Genomic DNA, 17,240 nt, shown 5'->3' with positions numbered 1-17,240 from the left:
CATTTTCTCTTTTTCATCATGTTTTAGCAACTTTATCTTTCCTCTCTGAACTAAAAAATGAACTTTTTGACTAAAATAAAAATTGTCACAAATTTAGAATGAGTCATGTATTTTTTTTCGTTATTTAACTTTTTCTCTTTAAATCTCAAGTATCTATCTTTTAACCTTTCTTCTTTCTGGGACCCAAAATCCATATGCACAAACATAAAAGTGGATCCTTTGCAGTTTGGTTTATTTCCTTAACTAGGAGTCTAGTTGAAGTTAAAACACATTAAATTAAGGCTAGAGTTTAAGAAATTAGTAAATTTATTTAGCATTTTTTCATTTCAATTTAAATTATCATATTTTAACTTAAGAGAGACTTCAAGAATTTATTATACAGAGTTGAAAAGGTAACCATGAAAATTTAGAGTCATATTGCAAAAGGTTTAAAAATGGTGTTGAGGAAATGAAAGAGTTGATGGAGTCCAATAAATTAGAATGAGTTACTATCCACTATGTCCTAGACTAGATAAGACTATTTGGCTCCACTAATATAAAATTAGAAAAAGCAATGAAAACACTGACACAAAATATTATGTCGCAGTTTACTGATGGAAAATTTCCAAAGGGGATTTTAAGAGGAATTAAAACTCAACAGTTTTCTCTTTTCTCCATTTCATCTTTTTTTTTCAATTTAAATTACAGCAACCCCATCTCTCCCTTAAAAATTCTAATAGCCCCCTTTCTACAAATTCAGCCACCACATACAACCTATTAGCGCCAACACAACATCTCTTTAAAAGCCTAAGTTTCCCTCTCTTAGTTCTATTTTTTGTCAAGTTTCACTTTACTAAGTAAGAAAACCCACTTATTTATGTTTTAAGTTTATTTATTAAAAATTTTTTGTAGTATATGTGAGTTACTTGTATATTTAAGTGTTTTACTTATTTTATAATGATAGTTTTATAGTATTAATGTATGATTTGTATTTTAAGGTTTGTTTGGGATTTGAGGGAAAATTATTTGATTTGCCACTTGATGAAACTGAGTATGATTTTGTAATTTAGATGTGTTAAAATTGAAGAAATGATGGGTGATTTAATGGGTATTAATTATTTTGTGTCAATTTTATGGTTTAGTTAAAAATTTAGAAAAAAATGAATTTGTGTGGAATTGATATCAATTAGGGTTGAAGTATGTTTCAACTTAAGAGGTATATGATAGTTATTGGATTATGAATTATATTTTTCTAAATAGAAGGAATTGAGTTAATTTGAAATTAAATAAATAATGGGTTATTAAGTTATTAGTTGGTTAATTGTGTAGCTTAATTGTGATTCAAATTTAATAAATAATTGAATTTGTGTTTAATTGTATGTTTAAATTTTAAAATTGTGTTTATTGTTTGATAATATGTTTCAATTTGAAGCAAATGGATAGCAAAATGAAAGAAAAGGAAGCTTCTTATTTTGCAAAGTCGTGTATAATAAGAAAGAGTGCAAGGTATTTTAAATCTTTATAAATTTATGTTTTCTTTAAATGTGTACTCTGGTTGTAATAAGAGAAATCATACATGTGTGTAATTTAGTTTTTACATCTTTCAAGATTAGACGAGATATCTACTCTAAAATCTTGATCGATCTTATTTGCCTTGATTATGTTAGTTGCTTCATTTAAAATCTTCTCATATGAAGTTCTGTTAAGGATGTTTTATTTATCAGGTTAAGCAAATATGATCATTATTGTAAATAAGACACTTTGATTAATTAGAATGAGTTTCTTTAATAACTTGTGAGTTATTGTTAGATTATTACTTTTGTTAACCATTATAATCATATTTCATATGCTAAGTTTTATTATTACAAAACATTTTTTGCTGAGCATAATATATATGAAGTTTAATTGGAGAATTGTTGTAGGAACAATAGTAGGATTATATTGGATGTCCAACGAATATTAGTGAAAATAAAATTAAATGTACGGAGAATTTTTATTAGGTTTTTAATTTTTAGAGATTTTTTTTTTGTTATCGTGGTTAGGAGTTTAATGAATAATTATTGGCCTGGGGATCATAATAAATAAAACAATAAAAAAATTGAAAACACTAACGGAAATGTCAGCAGAATATTCTTTTCAATACAAATAAAATATTTCATTAATAATTCTATCGGTATTAAAATTATAGGCGGAATAAAAACTTCAATGAGCAAGTTTTCAACTACAATATTCCGTAGTAATTTCTAATTCCAACATAATTTTCCCCAAATACTGACAGCATATTCCGTCATCAATATTGAATTTTCTAGTGTAAAGTCCCATTATGATGCTAATGCCTTGACAAATCTCTTATAGCCCAATGATACTGAAGGATTAGAAACTATAAAAGAAGGTAAATGGATTCATTGCAAAGGAACTTTACTTTCTTTTTCTTTCTTTTCTCAGTATAGTAAAGTCTACAAGATTTTTAATAAAGGCTTTCTAACTTCTACACCTGCAATCTTTATTCTTATATAAAAAAAAATCATTTTTCATTTTTTATGTATAATGAAAACAGAATTTTAATAAAAACTCATAAGGATGTATACAACATTTTTGAAAGTGATGAATGCATACCTTAAAATTCAATTAAGAGCCAAGCAAAATATTTCCATGAGTGACTATGGCTGTCCTTCCATCATATTCTTCTGCCTCGGCAATTCACATCAGTCTCAAAATATTTCAAGGTTATTTGGAGCGACCAGCCCACTGTTATATATAAACTGAAGGTGATAACTGAAGCTATGGTTCCATCAAGGCTGGTTGTCTGATACACACACACTCACTTCCAAAACATAAACAAAATCAACCAAACACAACAACCAATCCAGTATTCCGGTGGTTATGTCTAATTATACTCGCTAAAAGAATACAAATACTAAAATAAGTGCATTTAACGTTCATGTAAATAAGCATTAGTAGAAGACAATATGTTGAAAAATCTATGTTCTTCATAAGATAAAGACGAGAAATAAAGAGCATAAACTGTATAAAGAGCACACCAAAAGCCCAATTATGTTACTCATCATCCTTGTATGGGTACTCCTCTGGAACTTGCTTTAGAAGTTTCACCTGCAACTCGAATGCATCATCACCTCGAAGCATATCACGAACCCATGTCACTTCAGTCTTCATTGACACCTGAAATTAAAGATGAGACAGATCAGTTCAACGACAAATAAGAAAACCTTGATCCAGGCTCAGCTTTCATGCCCTCAAAATACAGGCTTGATGTTTAAAGAAATTTCAGAGCAACAGGCACATTATCTAGCATTTCTTTTCACGCTGATAAGATCACTAAAACATACAGTCTGCGGAATATAAAAGGCGGCAAGGAAGCTCATGACAATCATTTATATGAAGACCGGTGATGATGCTCAAAGGTAAAAAATTGAGGGAAACTACCGTCATCTCTGCCATACCACTGGGGAAATTATGTTTTTTAATGATTGAACTTCCTAAGAGCTGGTCCTCTCAGCCTTAAGTGTTGCTATCAAAACTTTAAATGGGAAGTGATTACTGTACTAACTAAATGTCACCTTCATAATTTACTCGGCAAAAAATCAACGAATGCAAGGGAGCACAAAACCAAGTTTCCACTATTCTATAGCCATTTTTTTGTAACAAGGACAAAAACCAAAATTAGGAAAAACCCACATGCATTTGAGTAAAAGGACAATGATAATTATGTGTAATAGAAGAGGACAGCACTCACCATCTCTAGTGCCCCTCTAACGACTCCACTTAAGATGTTGCAATAGTATAGACCTTGACATGTGTCTGGAAGTTCAACAAAGTCTACCAGGGGATTGTCCTCCAAAACAATGCTGCAACATGTCCCATCAGCATCCCAGTTGGTAACAGAGGCACCTACCCCTAGGAACATTTTGAATCCAACCTGTATAAGAGCTCTGTTAGTCTATTAATATGATCTATTATTTACTTGCTTATGACAAAATTGAGATGTTATTTGGAATTGCAGCTGCGCGAACATGTCATGAAAAATGATATACCAAAGAGTGACACAACTTAAAGAAAGCCAAAAAATATGAGTGCATTCCAGAACAATCTCAGCTTAAACTAAGACTGCCAAATAGCCAACGAAAACTGAAACAATCACCACTTCACCAGGCAGTGGGGAATAGTTTGAAAGCTCCTTTCCCAACCAAAGACATTGTACATGCTTTTGGAAGCGAATTCAACTACAGATATTAGATTGGATTAGTCAAGATAGGTTGGACAGATTGCCTTTTCTTCAAGGCTATGACTAAGCACACAGTAACAGTGTATCATACATGCTGGAAACAAGGTTTAATTAATGATCAAATTCAACGTTGATCATTTTTTGGCTCAATGCTAGAGACGAGATCAACTTAACTATCTTCATCCACAGATTCAACTCTTTATTATCATTCACATTATCAACTTGCTCAATATACACAAGAAAACAGTGGAAAGATAACAGAGACAGTAGCACATTGACTGGCTGGAGAAATAAGCAATAGCTTATTTTGGTTCACACTTCATGCATCATAAACAAGAAGCCAAAATAACCGTGTCTAACAACTCGCCTCAAAACAATCATGAGGGAAAATTTGGGCCAACTAATTTTTTGTGTGATGAATCAAATAATGTAAGCAGACCTTTGCGATTACATCAGCTGTCTCCTTGAAGTCCACACATCTGGAAACATTGGATTTTGCTAGAAACTCATCAATCAGTCGAACTCCAATATTATAACCCCTGCAACAATAATCAACTAATCATATGATCGATTCAGAGTTTGACACAGACGATCATATCACCAAGTTAAATCAACAAACAAGATGTAAAGATGCTTCTCAAATTCCAAACATTTTTCTTTTATTGGTAAATATCTAATTTTAGTACCATCGTTATTTCACTAGTTTTCCACATTGAATCCATATATCTTCATACTTAAAGGTAAAAAAAAGCCACACACACAAAATAAAAATCAATACTTTAATTTTTAAATCATAATTAAGCAATTAAAATGACTACTACAGCATAATTAAAATTTGAACAGAGAGGTTATACATAACACATACATCTGATCAAGCTGTTTATTAACTTCCTCAACTTCTTCAAGATCCGTAAGCAACTGACGCACAATTGCTCCATAAGTCAACGTAAATAACTCCGCATTCTACATCAAAATTCACTAAAAAACATAAATTACGCATCTAAAAACCACTATCATCACAAGAATTTCCTGATTTTCTAGTAAAATTGGAGGAAACTAAAATTAAATCGGATTGAATTCTAGGTTTTCACGAGTTCGTGTTTGGTTAATGAGAAAATGAAGAGAAAGTTTAGGGCATACCACGTGCTCAACGCTAGCGAAGATTGCATCGCCGGATCGAGGAGCAACAGGAGCCATTGTGTTAACAGATAGGGGAAAGAGATCTGATGCGTGTGATTTTTATGGTGATGTCTTTCTTTGCTGCTTTCAGTAGGAAGAACTCATTCACTGCGCTATTTTTATTTTATTTTTTTTTGTTGTTGTCGCATTGAGAAGGGCATGGGCTGGGATGTGGAGCTTTGGGTTTTTTTTATTGCAATTGCTATTGGGCTTCAAATTAAGGCCCTAAATTTGAGCTTTTTTATTTTATTTTATTTTTGTAATGAGAAACTTAAAAATATAAATACTCTTGCCGTATCCATTCTCTGAAGTCATGAATTTTTTTTATTTTTTTATTTTTTAAATTATATGTGAGATGGATATTCAAGTATATGTTTACATTATTTAGCTAAAATCTTCATTTAATCATTTATTTATCTTATAATATTCAACCAAAAGTAGAAGCATGCTTATTATATCTATTAATATTATTCTCTCTTCTTCTTATTGTTTAGCCAATAAAAGTTATTCTTGTATAATAATAATCATGTCTCATCTTTTCATGTTTTTTCTTCCTCTAAATTATATGATTTTTCAAAAAAAAAATCTATCTTCTTACATTTCATTTTCATTTAATGTTCTTTAAAATCCTATAAAATTAATTCAACATGAAAACTTATGCTAGCTTTGTCTTTTTAATTTTTTTTTTAGTTATTTTTTTACCTATTGGTTTCTTTATATTGCTATTGTCGCTAAATACAACATTATCTTTTGAACCTTGAATAAGATGAGATAAGTGGCAGGAGTTGCATTTCTAATATTTTTAGAGTTGTTCTTTGAATTTTCAATCATTCATTTAAGTTAGCTATTCAATTTCTCCAAGCAATGTTGAAATAAGAAGGTTATCTTCAATTTCTTGAATACAATTATCATTTCATTGATCTAATAGTAAAGCACATTGGAATGTATTAATTAAAAAATTGATAAGTTAAATGAATTTAAATATATGAATTTTATATAAATAATACCTTATTTTTAAAGGTGAAACCACTTTGGTTCTATTTTTGTTTTGAGCATGGTACAAACAAAACTTATTAACTACTAGTTTAATAGTCAACTAATGATATATTGGAGAACTTGATGTACGCTCAGAAATAAACTTCTTGTTCTCATTGTAATCTTTGTAAATTTTTTTTCAATACACCTTACTTTTTTATTTTATTTTTTGGATTCATGCTAGTGTTAATCCATACCTTTATAAAGAATATGTCTTCTTCATCCCTATAATTGCTTGATTGCTTTATCTTTTTAGTCGTAGGTAGATTTTCATATGGATCTTGATTTTCTTATAAATCTTGAGATGGTGCAATGGATTGAATAAATTGATGAAAGTCATCTAAAATTTCTTAAAGAAACAAATCTAAATATTACAAAAAAAAACTAAAAAAACATAATTATGAGAATCTAAGTTTTTTATAAGCAAATAAGAAAACCCTAAAATCATATTAAATTATCAATTTATGAACTTATCTTTTTAAAAAAAAATGTGAAAGATAAAATATGAGAGGACATAAGGTGAGTTGAAGAGAGAAAAGAAAAGGATGTTCTAAACCATTATATGATATATTTTTATTAATTGATGCTTTATTAATGTTTAATGGAAGTTTATGTGCATGCTTTGAACTTTTATATGATATATTTCTCGTCGTGTTTTACTAACTTAAGCATTAGAAGGTCCCTCATACATAAATGACCTATTTTGTAAGAAAGTGTGCATCAAGTCTAAGGCCTAAATTATATTTTCAAGCCTACTTATCACTTAGAAAAAGCCCAAATCTAACTGAGGTTTTTTCCTAACCTTTCAGTGGTGTTGTCTGTAAGAACTTGAATAAAAAGCTTGTTCATTTTCAATTTTATTCTTATCAAAATACTTTTTATAATTGATAAAACTTTAAAATAGAAAAGAGTAATTAATATCTCTACCATAAGAACTCTTGCCCCTTTAAATCTTCAACAACTCACTCACCATATGCAAGTGTTCAATAATGTTATTCTAGCCTTATAGGAAAAGCTTTGCACTCTTTTATTTCCTTAATACAACATCCACCTTCATTACATGCACCAAATGTATATAGATGACCTTGATTCCATAAAGGAATTAGATAAAACAACAAGCAAAGTCAGTATGACTAGACAAGGTCTCCTCATTTTCATATAGCAAAATATTTGTAACGCCATCAATCTCATACTAGAGTAACTAAAAGGAACACTAAATGGCACATTCATGATCATTTGATATTTCACGAGCTCTTAACCATACCTCTCATCACCACATGTGTTGAGGTATTGGCTATCATAAATTTTAAAGGCACCATAATGGAATGGAAGCAAAGAATGCTTATTGCTTCAAATTAAGGCCTTAAATTTTAGCTACTTGAATTGTTTAAATTTTTTTTTTGGTAATGAGAAACATAAAAATACAAATACTCTTACCATGTCCATACTCTCTTATACAAGAAGTCAAGATTTTTTTTATTATTATTTAAATTATATGTGAGATGAATATTCAAATATATGTTTATATTGTTTAGCTAATATCTCCATTGATGTATTTTATAATATTCAACCAAATGTCGAGGCATGTTTATTATATCTATTAACATTATTCTTTCTTATTTTTATTGTTGTTTCAATTAAAGTTATTCTTGTATAATAATAATAATCATGTCTCATTTTATATTTGTCTTTTCATAATTTGCCTTTGCTTTTTCTTTCTCTAAAGCATATGATTTTTTTTAAAAATCCATTTTCTTATATTTCATTTTCATTTTATGTTCTTTGTAATCCTCTAAGATTGATTCAACATGAGAACTTGTGCTAGCTTTGTCTTTTCAGCTTGTTTTTTTGTTACCTTTTTACTCATCGGTCTCTTTATATTGTTGTTGTCGCCAATTACAACATTATCTTCTTCTAAGTTGATTGAACTTTGAATAAGAGGAGAATAAGTTATGGGAGTTGCATTTCTAATATTCTTAGAGTTGTTCTTTGAATTTACAATCATTCGTTTAAGTTAGCTCTTTAATTTCTTCGAGCAATGTTGAAATAAGAAGGTTATCTTAAAAATTTCTTGATATGTGATATTCGCTTCTTTGACTTAATAATAAAGCAATTTGGAATGCATTAATTAAAATGTTGATGAGTTAAATGAATTTAAATATATGAGTTTTATATAATATAAACAATATCTTATCTTTGTAAAACCACTCTCGTTCTATTTTTATTTTGAGTATGGTACAAACAAAACTTAGTAACTAGTAGTTTAATGGTTAACTAATGATGCATTAGAGAACTTGATATGCGCTCAAATATAAACCTTTTGTTTCATTGTAATTTTTGTGATTTTTTTCCAATATGCCTTACTTTTTTTCATTTTTCGGATTCATGCTAGTGTTAATCCATGCCTCTACAAGGAAAATATCTTCTTCATCCCTAAAGTTGCTTGTTCATTTTATCTTTTTAGTCGTAGGTGGGTTTTCATATAGATCTTGACTTTCACATAGATCTTGAGATGGCACAATGAATTGATTAGATGATGAAAGATAAAATTACATTAGAACTTTATCAAAAGTTATAAGAATATTTTTACCTAAGCTCATGAATATTTTTTTAGAGTAATCTAAAATTTCTTAAAGAAATAAATCTACAGATTAAAAAAAAACTATAAAAAAAAACATAGTTATGAGAATCTAAGTTTTTTATAAACAAATAAAAAAACCCTAAAATCACATGAAATTATCAATTTATAAACTTATCTTTTTAATACAAAAAATGTAAAAGATGAAATAAAAGAGGACAATAGATGGGTTAAAGAGAGATAGAGAAAAGAAAATAATTTTGGTTAAATTGAGGGAAAAAAAGAATTGTTTCTCTCTCTCTCTCTCTCTCTCTATATATATATATATATATGCTTAGTGCTTCATTAATGCTTCAAGAAATCTTCCTTAATTTATGCTTTATCAATGTTTAATGGAAGTTTATGTGCACACTTTGAACCCTTATATATGATATATTTCTCGTCATATTTTACTAACTTAAGCATAAAAGGAACCCTTATACACAAGGGGACTTATTTTGTAGGATAGTGTGCATCAAATCCAAGGCCTAAATTATATTTTCAAGCTCACTCATCACTTACAGAAAGCCCAAATCTAACTAAGGTTTTTTCCTTAACCTTTCAGTGGTGTTGTCTGTAGGAACCTGAATAAAAAATTGGTTCATTTTCAATTTTGTTCTTATCAAAATACTTTTCATGACTGATGAAACTCTAAGATAGGAGAGAGTGATCAATATTCCTACCACAATAACTATTGCCCTTCTAAATCTCCAACAACTCACTCATCATATGTAAGTGTTTGATAATGTTGTTTTAGCCTTATATAAAAAGCTTTGCACTCTTCTGTTTTCTCAATACAATATCTAGCTTCATTACATGTACCATATATATATAGATAACCTCAATTCCATGAAGGAATTAGACAAAACAAGCAAAGTTAGTGTGACTAGATAAGGTCTCTCTTGTTTTCATATAACAAAATATTCACGACATCATCAATCTCCTACTAGAGTAACTAAAAGGAACACTAAAGGGCATATTCATGATCATTTGATATTTCCCGAGCTCCTAACCATATATCTCACCACCATAATAAAAGAATAATAAAAGAGAATTTCTGAAATGTTTTGCTTAGTTCTTTCACTAAGAGAATTACAATATATATACATCAAGAATGATCAAATTCTTTAATTCTAGGGTCTAATATAGTAAACATAATCAAATCCCTTAATCCTAGTCCTATTATAGGAAGGATTACAACAAGAATATATAGAACAATATGAAAATCTTAGAGATATAATCAAGGGATATACAGTTATGAAAGAAACTAAATAAGGAAAGAAGAATATATCGACATCCCCCCTTAAATTGATGTGGGTAAGTCTAGCAACATCAATTTACTATTGAGAAACTTGTGTCGTTGGTGTGTCAAAGCTTTCATAAAGACATTAGCTATTTAAAGATCAGTAGTAAGATGAGGAAGAGTGATAACACCTCGAGTAAAAGCCTTTTTAATGTAGTGACAGTCCTCCTCTATGTGCTTTGTGCATTCATGATATACCAAATTCGTAGCTATTTAAATGACACTAGTATTATCATCATGAAGTGGAGTAGGATCAGTTGGAGGAAATCCAAGTTTAGAAATAAGACCACGTAACCACACAATTTTAGAACAAGTTGCAGGCATAGCTTTATACTTAGTCTCCGTAGAAAATTTAGAGACACAATCCTACTCCTTACACTTTCAAGAAATCAACCTATACAAAGAACGTCTCAACCTGTAAACTTCATCAGAAGTCATTGTGGACATACTACGTAGAGGTTTCATGTAAATCTCTTCCTTAATATCCCCATTCAAAAAGGTATTTTTTTACATCTATCTGATGTAAAGGCCAAGCTTTAGAGACTGCAATAACAAGAATTGTTCTCATCGTGGTCATCTTAGCAACTAGTACAAATGTTTCTTCATAATCGAGGCCATATTCTTGTTTATTGCCAAGAGCAACCAATCAAACTTTGTATCTATCTAAAGAGCCATCTAGAGTTTCACAGTATAGACCCATTTACTATCAATGAACTTAACATGTGGAGGACAAGAAACAATGTGTCAAGTATGATTTACCTCAAGTGCTTGAAGTTTTGCTTCCATTGCTTGTTGTCAACACTTATGTTCTATAGCCTGATTATAACAAGTAGGAATAGAAATAGAAGACAAAGTAGTAAACATAGCCACAAGGGTTGAAAGACCATACCTTTCAGGAGGTTTGTGAGGTCTAGAGCTTCTATAAAGAGGAGATGGATCATAGGAAATAGGAAGAACAAGATCATATATCGCAGGAAGATGTGAAGGAACCTCAGTGAGACCCGTAGAAGGATCAGATACAGGAAGAGTGTGTCTACAATAACATGACCAGGTGTAAACCTTTGTACTGGTGTTGGCAACTTAGGAAAATATGGTAAAACAAATAGAGAAGGAAATTTTAAAGTCTATTGTGTGTGAAAGAATGATTGATTTAAAAAAAATAAAATTCTTAGAGACACGAGTTCGACGGGCATATAGATCATAATAAAGAAATCCTTTTTGGGTTCCAGCATATCCTAAAAAAGCACACTTGATAGATTGGGCAGTAAGTTTATTTCTCTCATGTGCATGAAGGTGAACAAAACAAATGCATCTAAAAATATGAAGATTGGAATAATTTGGTGCTTGTTCAAACAAATAAAAGTAGAGATAATCATTATTCAAGTTGGGAGATGGCAATCTATTAATCAAATAAACAGCAGTAGACAAAGCTTCACACCAAAAATAAGAAAGAACACATAACTTAATTAAAAGATTTCAAACAACATCAAGAAGACGATGATTCTTTCTTTCAACCATACCATTTTGTTGTGGGGTGAAAGGACAAGAACGTTGTGATATAATCCCATAACTTTGAAGAAAAAATTGAAATTCATTTGACATATATTCACCACCTGAATCAGAATGCAAATTTTTTATTTTGGTAGAAAATTGTGTTTCAACTAAGTTAAGAAGGGATTTAAACACAGAGAAGACCTTACTTTTAGACCGAAGAAAATATACCCAAGTAAAGCAAGTGAAATTATTGATAAATATAACAAAGTGTTTGTAATGTTCATGAGAAATTACAGGTGCAATACCCCACACATCAGTATGGATGACTTCAAAAGGTTTGGTGGTGCGAGTTTTATGCAATGAAAGAGGAAGTGTTTTGCTTTTACCAAGTTTGTAAAATGCACAATCAATAATATCATTATTAGAAGAAGTCGAATTTTTATTTCCAAGTAAACCAGATTTAAACAATACTCGAAGTGCATGAGAATTAGGGTGTCCTAAACGTCTTTGCCAGACCTGATTATCACATTGAACAACATTACAAGCAACATAATTTAATATAGGAGAGGGAGATAAAAGCAAAGGAAATAGACATCCCACTTTAGGTCCCTTCACGATCATCTTCCAGAACACTTGATCCTGTACATGACAACCAAAATTTGAAAAATGAACATCATAATTATTGTTAAGCCAACAGATAAAAGATCAGTGGATAGCTTAGGAGACACAAAAACAGTATTCAAAAAGGCTGAAATATCACCAATAGTTGTGATAGGCAAGGGATTACCATCGACAGTATGAATATGAAAATCTCTTTTATATTTTTTAACATTATTTAAAGGTAAGGCAGTGTTGGTCATATGATTAGAAGCAGCAGAATCAAAATACCAAGGCTTAGGAATAGAATTTCTGTTACTTGAAAGGCCTAAAGTAGAAAGGGCAAAAACTATCATTTGTTGGACCATTTTAGGAGTAATAGAAGACTGATAAGGATTAGAAGCATTCGAGGGACCAACCGAGACATTATAGGCAGTTTTAGATTTCTTTGGAGGCCAGGTGGAATAATCTTTGATAATATGCCCTGTTTTCTTACAATAATTGCATAATTGTTTTAGTACAATTAGTGGTAATATGCCCAAATCTTTTGCAACTATAGCACTGAACATTAGTCATATCTTTGCCTCATTTAAACCTCCTTTGAGCAGCGTAAGCAACAGGTATTGAAGTAGAATTTTGAGCTTTCTGCTCCAAGACAACCTATGTAACGATCTGTTGTTCTTCCCTGAGAAGCTCTTTTACACAACTATCCAATAAAGGACCTGGTTCTCTATTCATCAGGTTAGACCTGATTGCTTCAAAATCCCCTCTTAACTTCATTAAAAATTGGTCATGCTTGCTAGTCTTATGCACACTTTGGATATCAATAAGTCCTTCATGAGGTACACTTGTAAACACAATATCGGTGTATTCAACCTAAATATTTATAAAAGAAGAATAAAACTCTTGTATTGACATGTTGTTTTGACTGAGTTGACCCAACTCGAGTTCCAATTGGAACCTTCATATTGTATTGCTTTGGTTGTAAATGTTCTTTAAGTAATCCCACATTTCTCTAGAGGAATTATAAGGTTTGAGATTGAGAAGCATAAAGGGTTCTATACTTTCAAGGATCCAAGATATAATATGAGCATCCTTCACCTCTCTTTTCACATATTTCTCCTTCTCTTTCTCACTGTTAGGTGCAGGATCTGTTCTAATAATATGACCCCATAATTCCTTTCCCTTAATAAAAATTTGAAATTGAAATACTTAGGCAGAATAGTTTTTGCCATTAAATCGAATAAGAAAATGTTCAGATTGTTTCAGAGACATGATTTAACCAGAAACAAGAACTAAGAGATCATGTCCCAGAAAAATGAATAGAAGAACACGAGAAAAGAAAAGGAACAAAACATTAAGATCTTGAAGCTAGATAAAGAATCAGAAACAAGATGAAATGATTTCAAAGTTTTGGCTCAATACCATGACAGAATAATAAAAGATAATTTTTGAAATGTTTTGCTGAGTTCTTTCACTAAAATCCCTTAATTCTAGGGTCTAATATAGTAAACATAATCAGATCCCTTAATCCTAGGCTTATTATAGCAAAGATTACAGCAAGAATATATAAAACAATAATGAAAATTTTAGAGAGTTAATCAAGGGATATATAGTTATGAAAGAAACTAAATAAGGATAGAAGAATATATTGACACACACGTGTTGAGGTATTGGCTATCATAAAAAAAAACTACGTGTAATACTCACCTCCAATAAAAAATGGTTCAAACACAAAGAACCCTAATAAGTTATGTTTATTTCACTATAATCATAAGCATGACACCAAAAAATGACATGCCCTATAAAATGTGATAGAATCATTGATTACCAAAGGGTACCTCCAATAATTTATAAAGAAGAAGAATGTGCAACCTAAAAAAAAAAGGAACAATCCCTATAATGCACAGCTTGAGATTAGATAATATTTATGAATTGTATCTCCATCTCTTGAACTTTTCAATAAAGTAGTGTTTTTATGACCATTTTTTTTTCAAAAGGATCACAAATCCTTCACCAGGTCTCTGGTATTGTTTATTTACAAATGAATCATAAATCCTTCAATAGGTTTTTATGATCACACATCTTTAGCAGTATCCGAAACACTTATCCATCAAAATACATTCTTAAATGCATACACATACCATATTACTTTCCTTTACATTTATCTTATTTTACTATTCTTTGACTAAATCTCCATGTTAAATAAACAACAAAATAATTTTGTTAAACAAGTCATAACGAATACTTTGATTGCCCTAACCAAGGGGACATTAACATCCTAAAGAGGACATTAACAACATTTTTAATATTCATCCCTAGATCTCTAGTGGTCCTTTCTCAACTTGGTAAGAAAATATATTTTTTAAAAAACAGAATGCAATTTTAAAAACCAGTGGCAAATGATGAAACAAAAAAAAACATAATTAAGTGCATTTAGTGCTCTATTAAAGCTTGATGAAAGATCCATTAATGCTTGATGAAAGCTCCATCAATTAATGCTCCATTTGTTTAATAGAAGTTTGTGTGCATATTGCTTATAAATAGGTAAAGCGTAGAGCAACAAAGGAAAATAAAAGACATATTAGAGCATTTATTCTCTTCATTTACTCTTACCTTTACCTTTATTTAACGTCCTTATAATATTTTATACAACTTTTTTTCATATATATATATAACAATTTTATCTTTTTACGCACACATTAATAGATGATGACACTTGTCCTCTTCATTCACTTTTTTTTTTGCTTTTTTCTAGCATCTTTGTGATATTTTTACAAGCTACATATCACATACACATGTAATACCTAAGCATCAGAGGGCCTCCTATAACAAGGGGACTTGTTTTGCAGGAGAGCATAATAAAGTCCAAAGCCAAAATTATATTTCTAAGCCCACTTGTCAGTCAAGAAAAGCCCAAATTCAAATGAGGTTTTTTCCTGACCTTATCGTTGTTCTAGGATTAAGGCAATTATAATATTTAAAGGGGGTGAATTAAGTGTTTCAATAATATTAATAAACAATACAGATTAATTCAAATAAACACAATAACTAACAATATAAATAAAGTACTTAAAATATATAGATAAAGAAGGGAATTTGCAAACTCATTTTAATATGGTTCGACAAGTCTACATCTACACCTTAAGTACCAAACTATACTTGAATATTGTATTCATTCACTAGTCCAAGTTTATGAGTACAATAGCCACTTGATGAATCCACACCAAAATTTTTACACCAATTAAAGATATTTCATCTTTAAGATTTTTCACCAATTGATAAATCCACATTAAGATTTTTCCTACTTGAAGATATGTCATCTTCAAGATTTTTCCTTGATGAAGTTACATCATTAATACCAAGAGTTTATACCTGACTTTTAGTGATTGTTGTTATCACAAATGTGAAAACTTGATAAATTATAATCTGAATAAAATAAATAAAATACCGAATAGATTAAATAAAAGGATTTCAGGTATTGTAAATAAATACAATAGAATAAAAGATAAGGTGTTATGGTGCAAATTAAATAAAAAGAAGAATTGAGTGACAAAATAGAAATAAGAAGTAATGAGGGCCAATGTGTAAATATGTAAAAACTAGACTATAAATGCTCAATCTTTTTCTCTCTTAGCCGAGAGTTTGAAACAAAGAGAAGGGGAGAAATTGTGTGATTTTTCTACTTAAGTTCTTATTGATTTCACCAATTAAAGTGAGTAACTAAAGTAATTAACTTAGTTTAACCTCAAGAGAAGGTATTTTAAGGTGGTGAGTGCTTTGGAAGAAGAAGTTCAAGCTAGGGTTTGAAGAGGGAGGAGAAGAAAACTTGATTTTTCTTGCATTCTTTCCTTAAATCCTTATCAAAGTGAGGTAAATAACATGCTTCAAATTATTAGTTCCTCTAATTTTATGTTTGATGGAGGATTATGTAAAATTATGATTATATGAAATTGTGGGTTTATGTTATAAAGTATAAGAATAATGCAAATTATGATTGAACCATGTTAGAAAGCATGAATTATGATTGGGTAAGTAAGTGTTTAATTTTAAATAAAATAAACAAAATTATTTTCCCTCTTTTTTATTGAACTTCCGACTAAAAGAAAAAAAATTAAGGGATTTAAGGTTTTAATACAATTTTTTAGAAAATGTGGGAAGATATAGGTTAATAAGTTTTATTATTTGAAAGGAGTAAAAATTTTTCAAAGAGAAAAGAAAAATCTTCACTTTCTTTCTTAGGTTAATTTCAGCTAAAAGAAGAAGAAAATTGAGTTTTGATAATATTATTGAGAAATCTTGCCAAATTGAAGATAATTGATGTTGATAGGTTAAATTGAATAATGACTTTTGTAAAAAAAAAAATTCAAAAAGAGGGTTTTATCCTGCTCGAATTAAAAGTTTAATTAAGCTTAATTAAGGGTGTTGGATTTATCAATAAATAAGTATTTAGTATTAGAATTTTACCGGCTCAAATGAATGAACAATGCTGTAGTAAATTGTGTTAGTACAAAGGAAGCTGCAGGACTTAATCAGCAACAAGGGACCTCTTCACGCACACATACACCAGGTAGGTGACCTTGAAGTAATTAAATAGTTTATTTTAAATGATTGTAGAAGAAATTTTTGTAGATTATAATTTTAGTATAAAGTTAAAAAAAAACAGAGACAAAATAATGCCCTATTGAATGAGCGAGTCGAGAAGATTATTTCCTAGTTACTGGAAATAATGCCATGTTGAATAGGCAAGTCAAGATGATTATTTCTTGGTTATTAGAAATAATGCCTTATTG

At 30.0% G+C, this 17,240-nt stretch overlaps 1 protein-coding gene across 1 annotated transcript; it reads right to left on the bottom strand.

The window, feature by feature from the left end:
- Positions 1 to 2,885: 2,885 nt before the first annotated feature.
- On the bottom strand, positions 2,886 to 5,555 carry LOC133692882 (uncharacterized). The gene is made up of 5 exons (XM_062114052.1): positions 5,363 to 5,555; positions 5,088 to 5,185; positions 4,662 to 4,761; positions 3,734 to 3,916; positions 2,886 to 3,159 (listed from the first exon to the last, which is right to left on the bottom strand). Exons 1-5 carry the CDS (start codon positions 5,417 to 5,419, stop codon positions 3,037 to 3,039), a joined length of 561 nt encoding a protein of 186 aa, XP_061970036.1. The 5' UTR covers positions 5,420 to 5,555; the 3' UTR covers positions 2,886 to 3,036.
- Between the last annotated feature and the right edge of the window lie 11,685 nt (positions 5,556 to 17,240).

Source organism: Populus nigra, chromosome 1, assembly GCF_951802175.1.
Source record: "Populus nigra chromosome 1, ddPopNigr1.1, whole genome shotgun sequence".
In the NCBI taxonomy this organism is placed as follows: domain Eukaryota; kingdom Viridiplantae; phylum Streptophyta; class Magnoliopsida; order Malpighiales; family Salicaceae; genus Populus; species Populus nigra.
This window is presented reverse-complemented; position numbering and strand designations above follow the sequence as displayed.

What these genes read in the sequence shown, in the direction of transcription:
- LOC133692882 (XM_062114052.1), bottom strand. Translation starts at nt 5,419, where the DNA reads ATGGCTCCTGTTGCTCCTCGATCCGGCGATGCAATCTTCGCTAGCGTT. An exon ending in TCGCTAGCGTTGAGCACGTG is followed by an intron (nt 5,186 to 5,362) that starts GTATGCCCTAAA and finishes ATTTTGATGTAG; the next exon opens with AATGCGGAGTTATTTACGTT. An exon ending in TTAGAGGGGCACTAGAGATG is followed by an intron (nt 3,160 to 3,733) that starts GTGAGTGCTGTC and finishes CTTTAATTTCAG; the next exon opens with GTGTCAATGAAGACTGAAGT.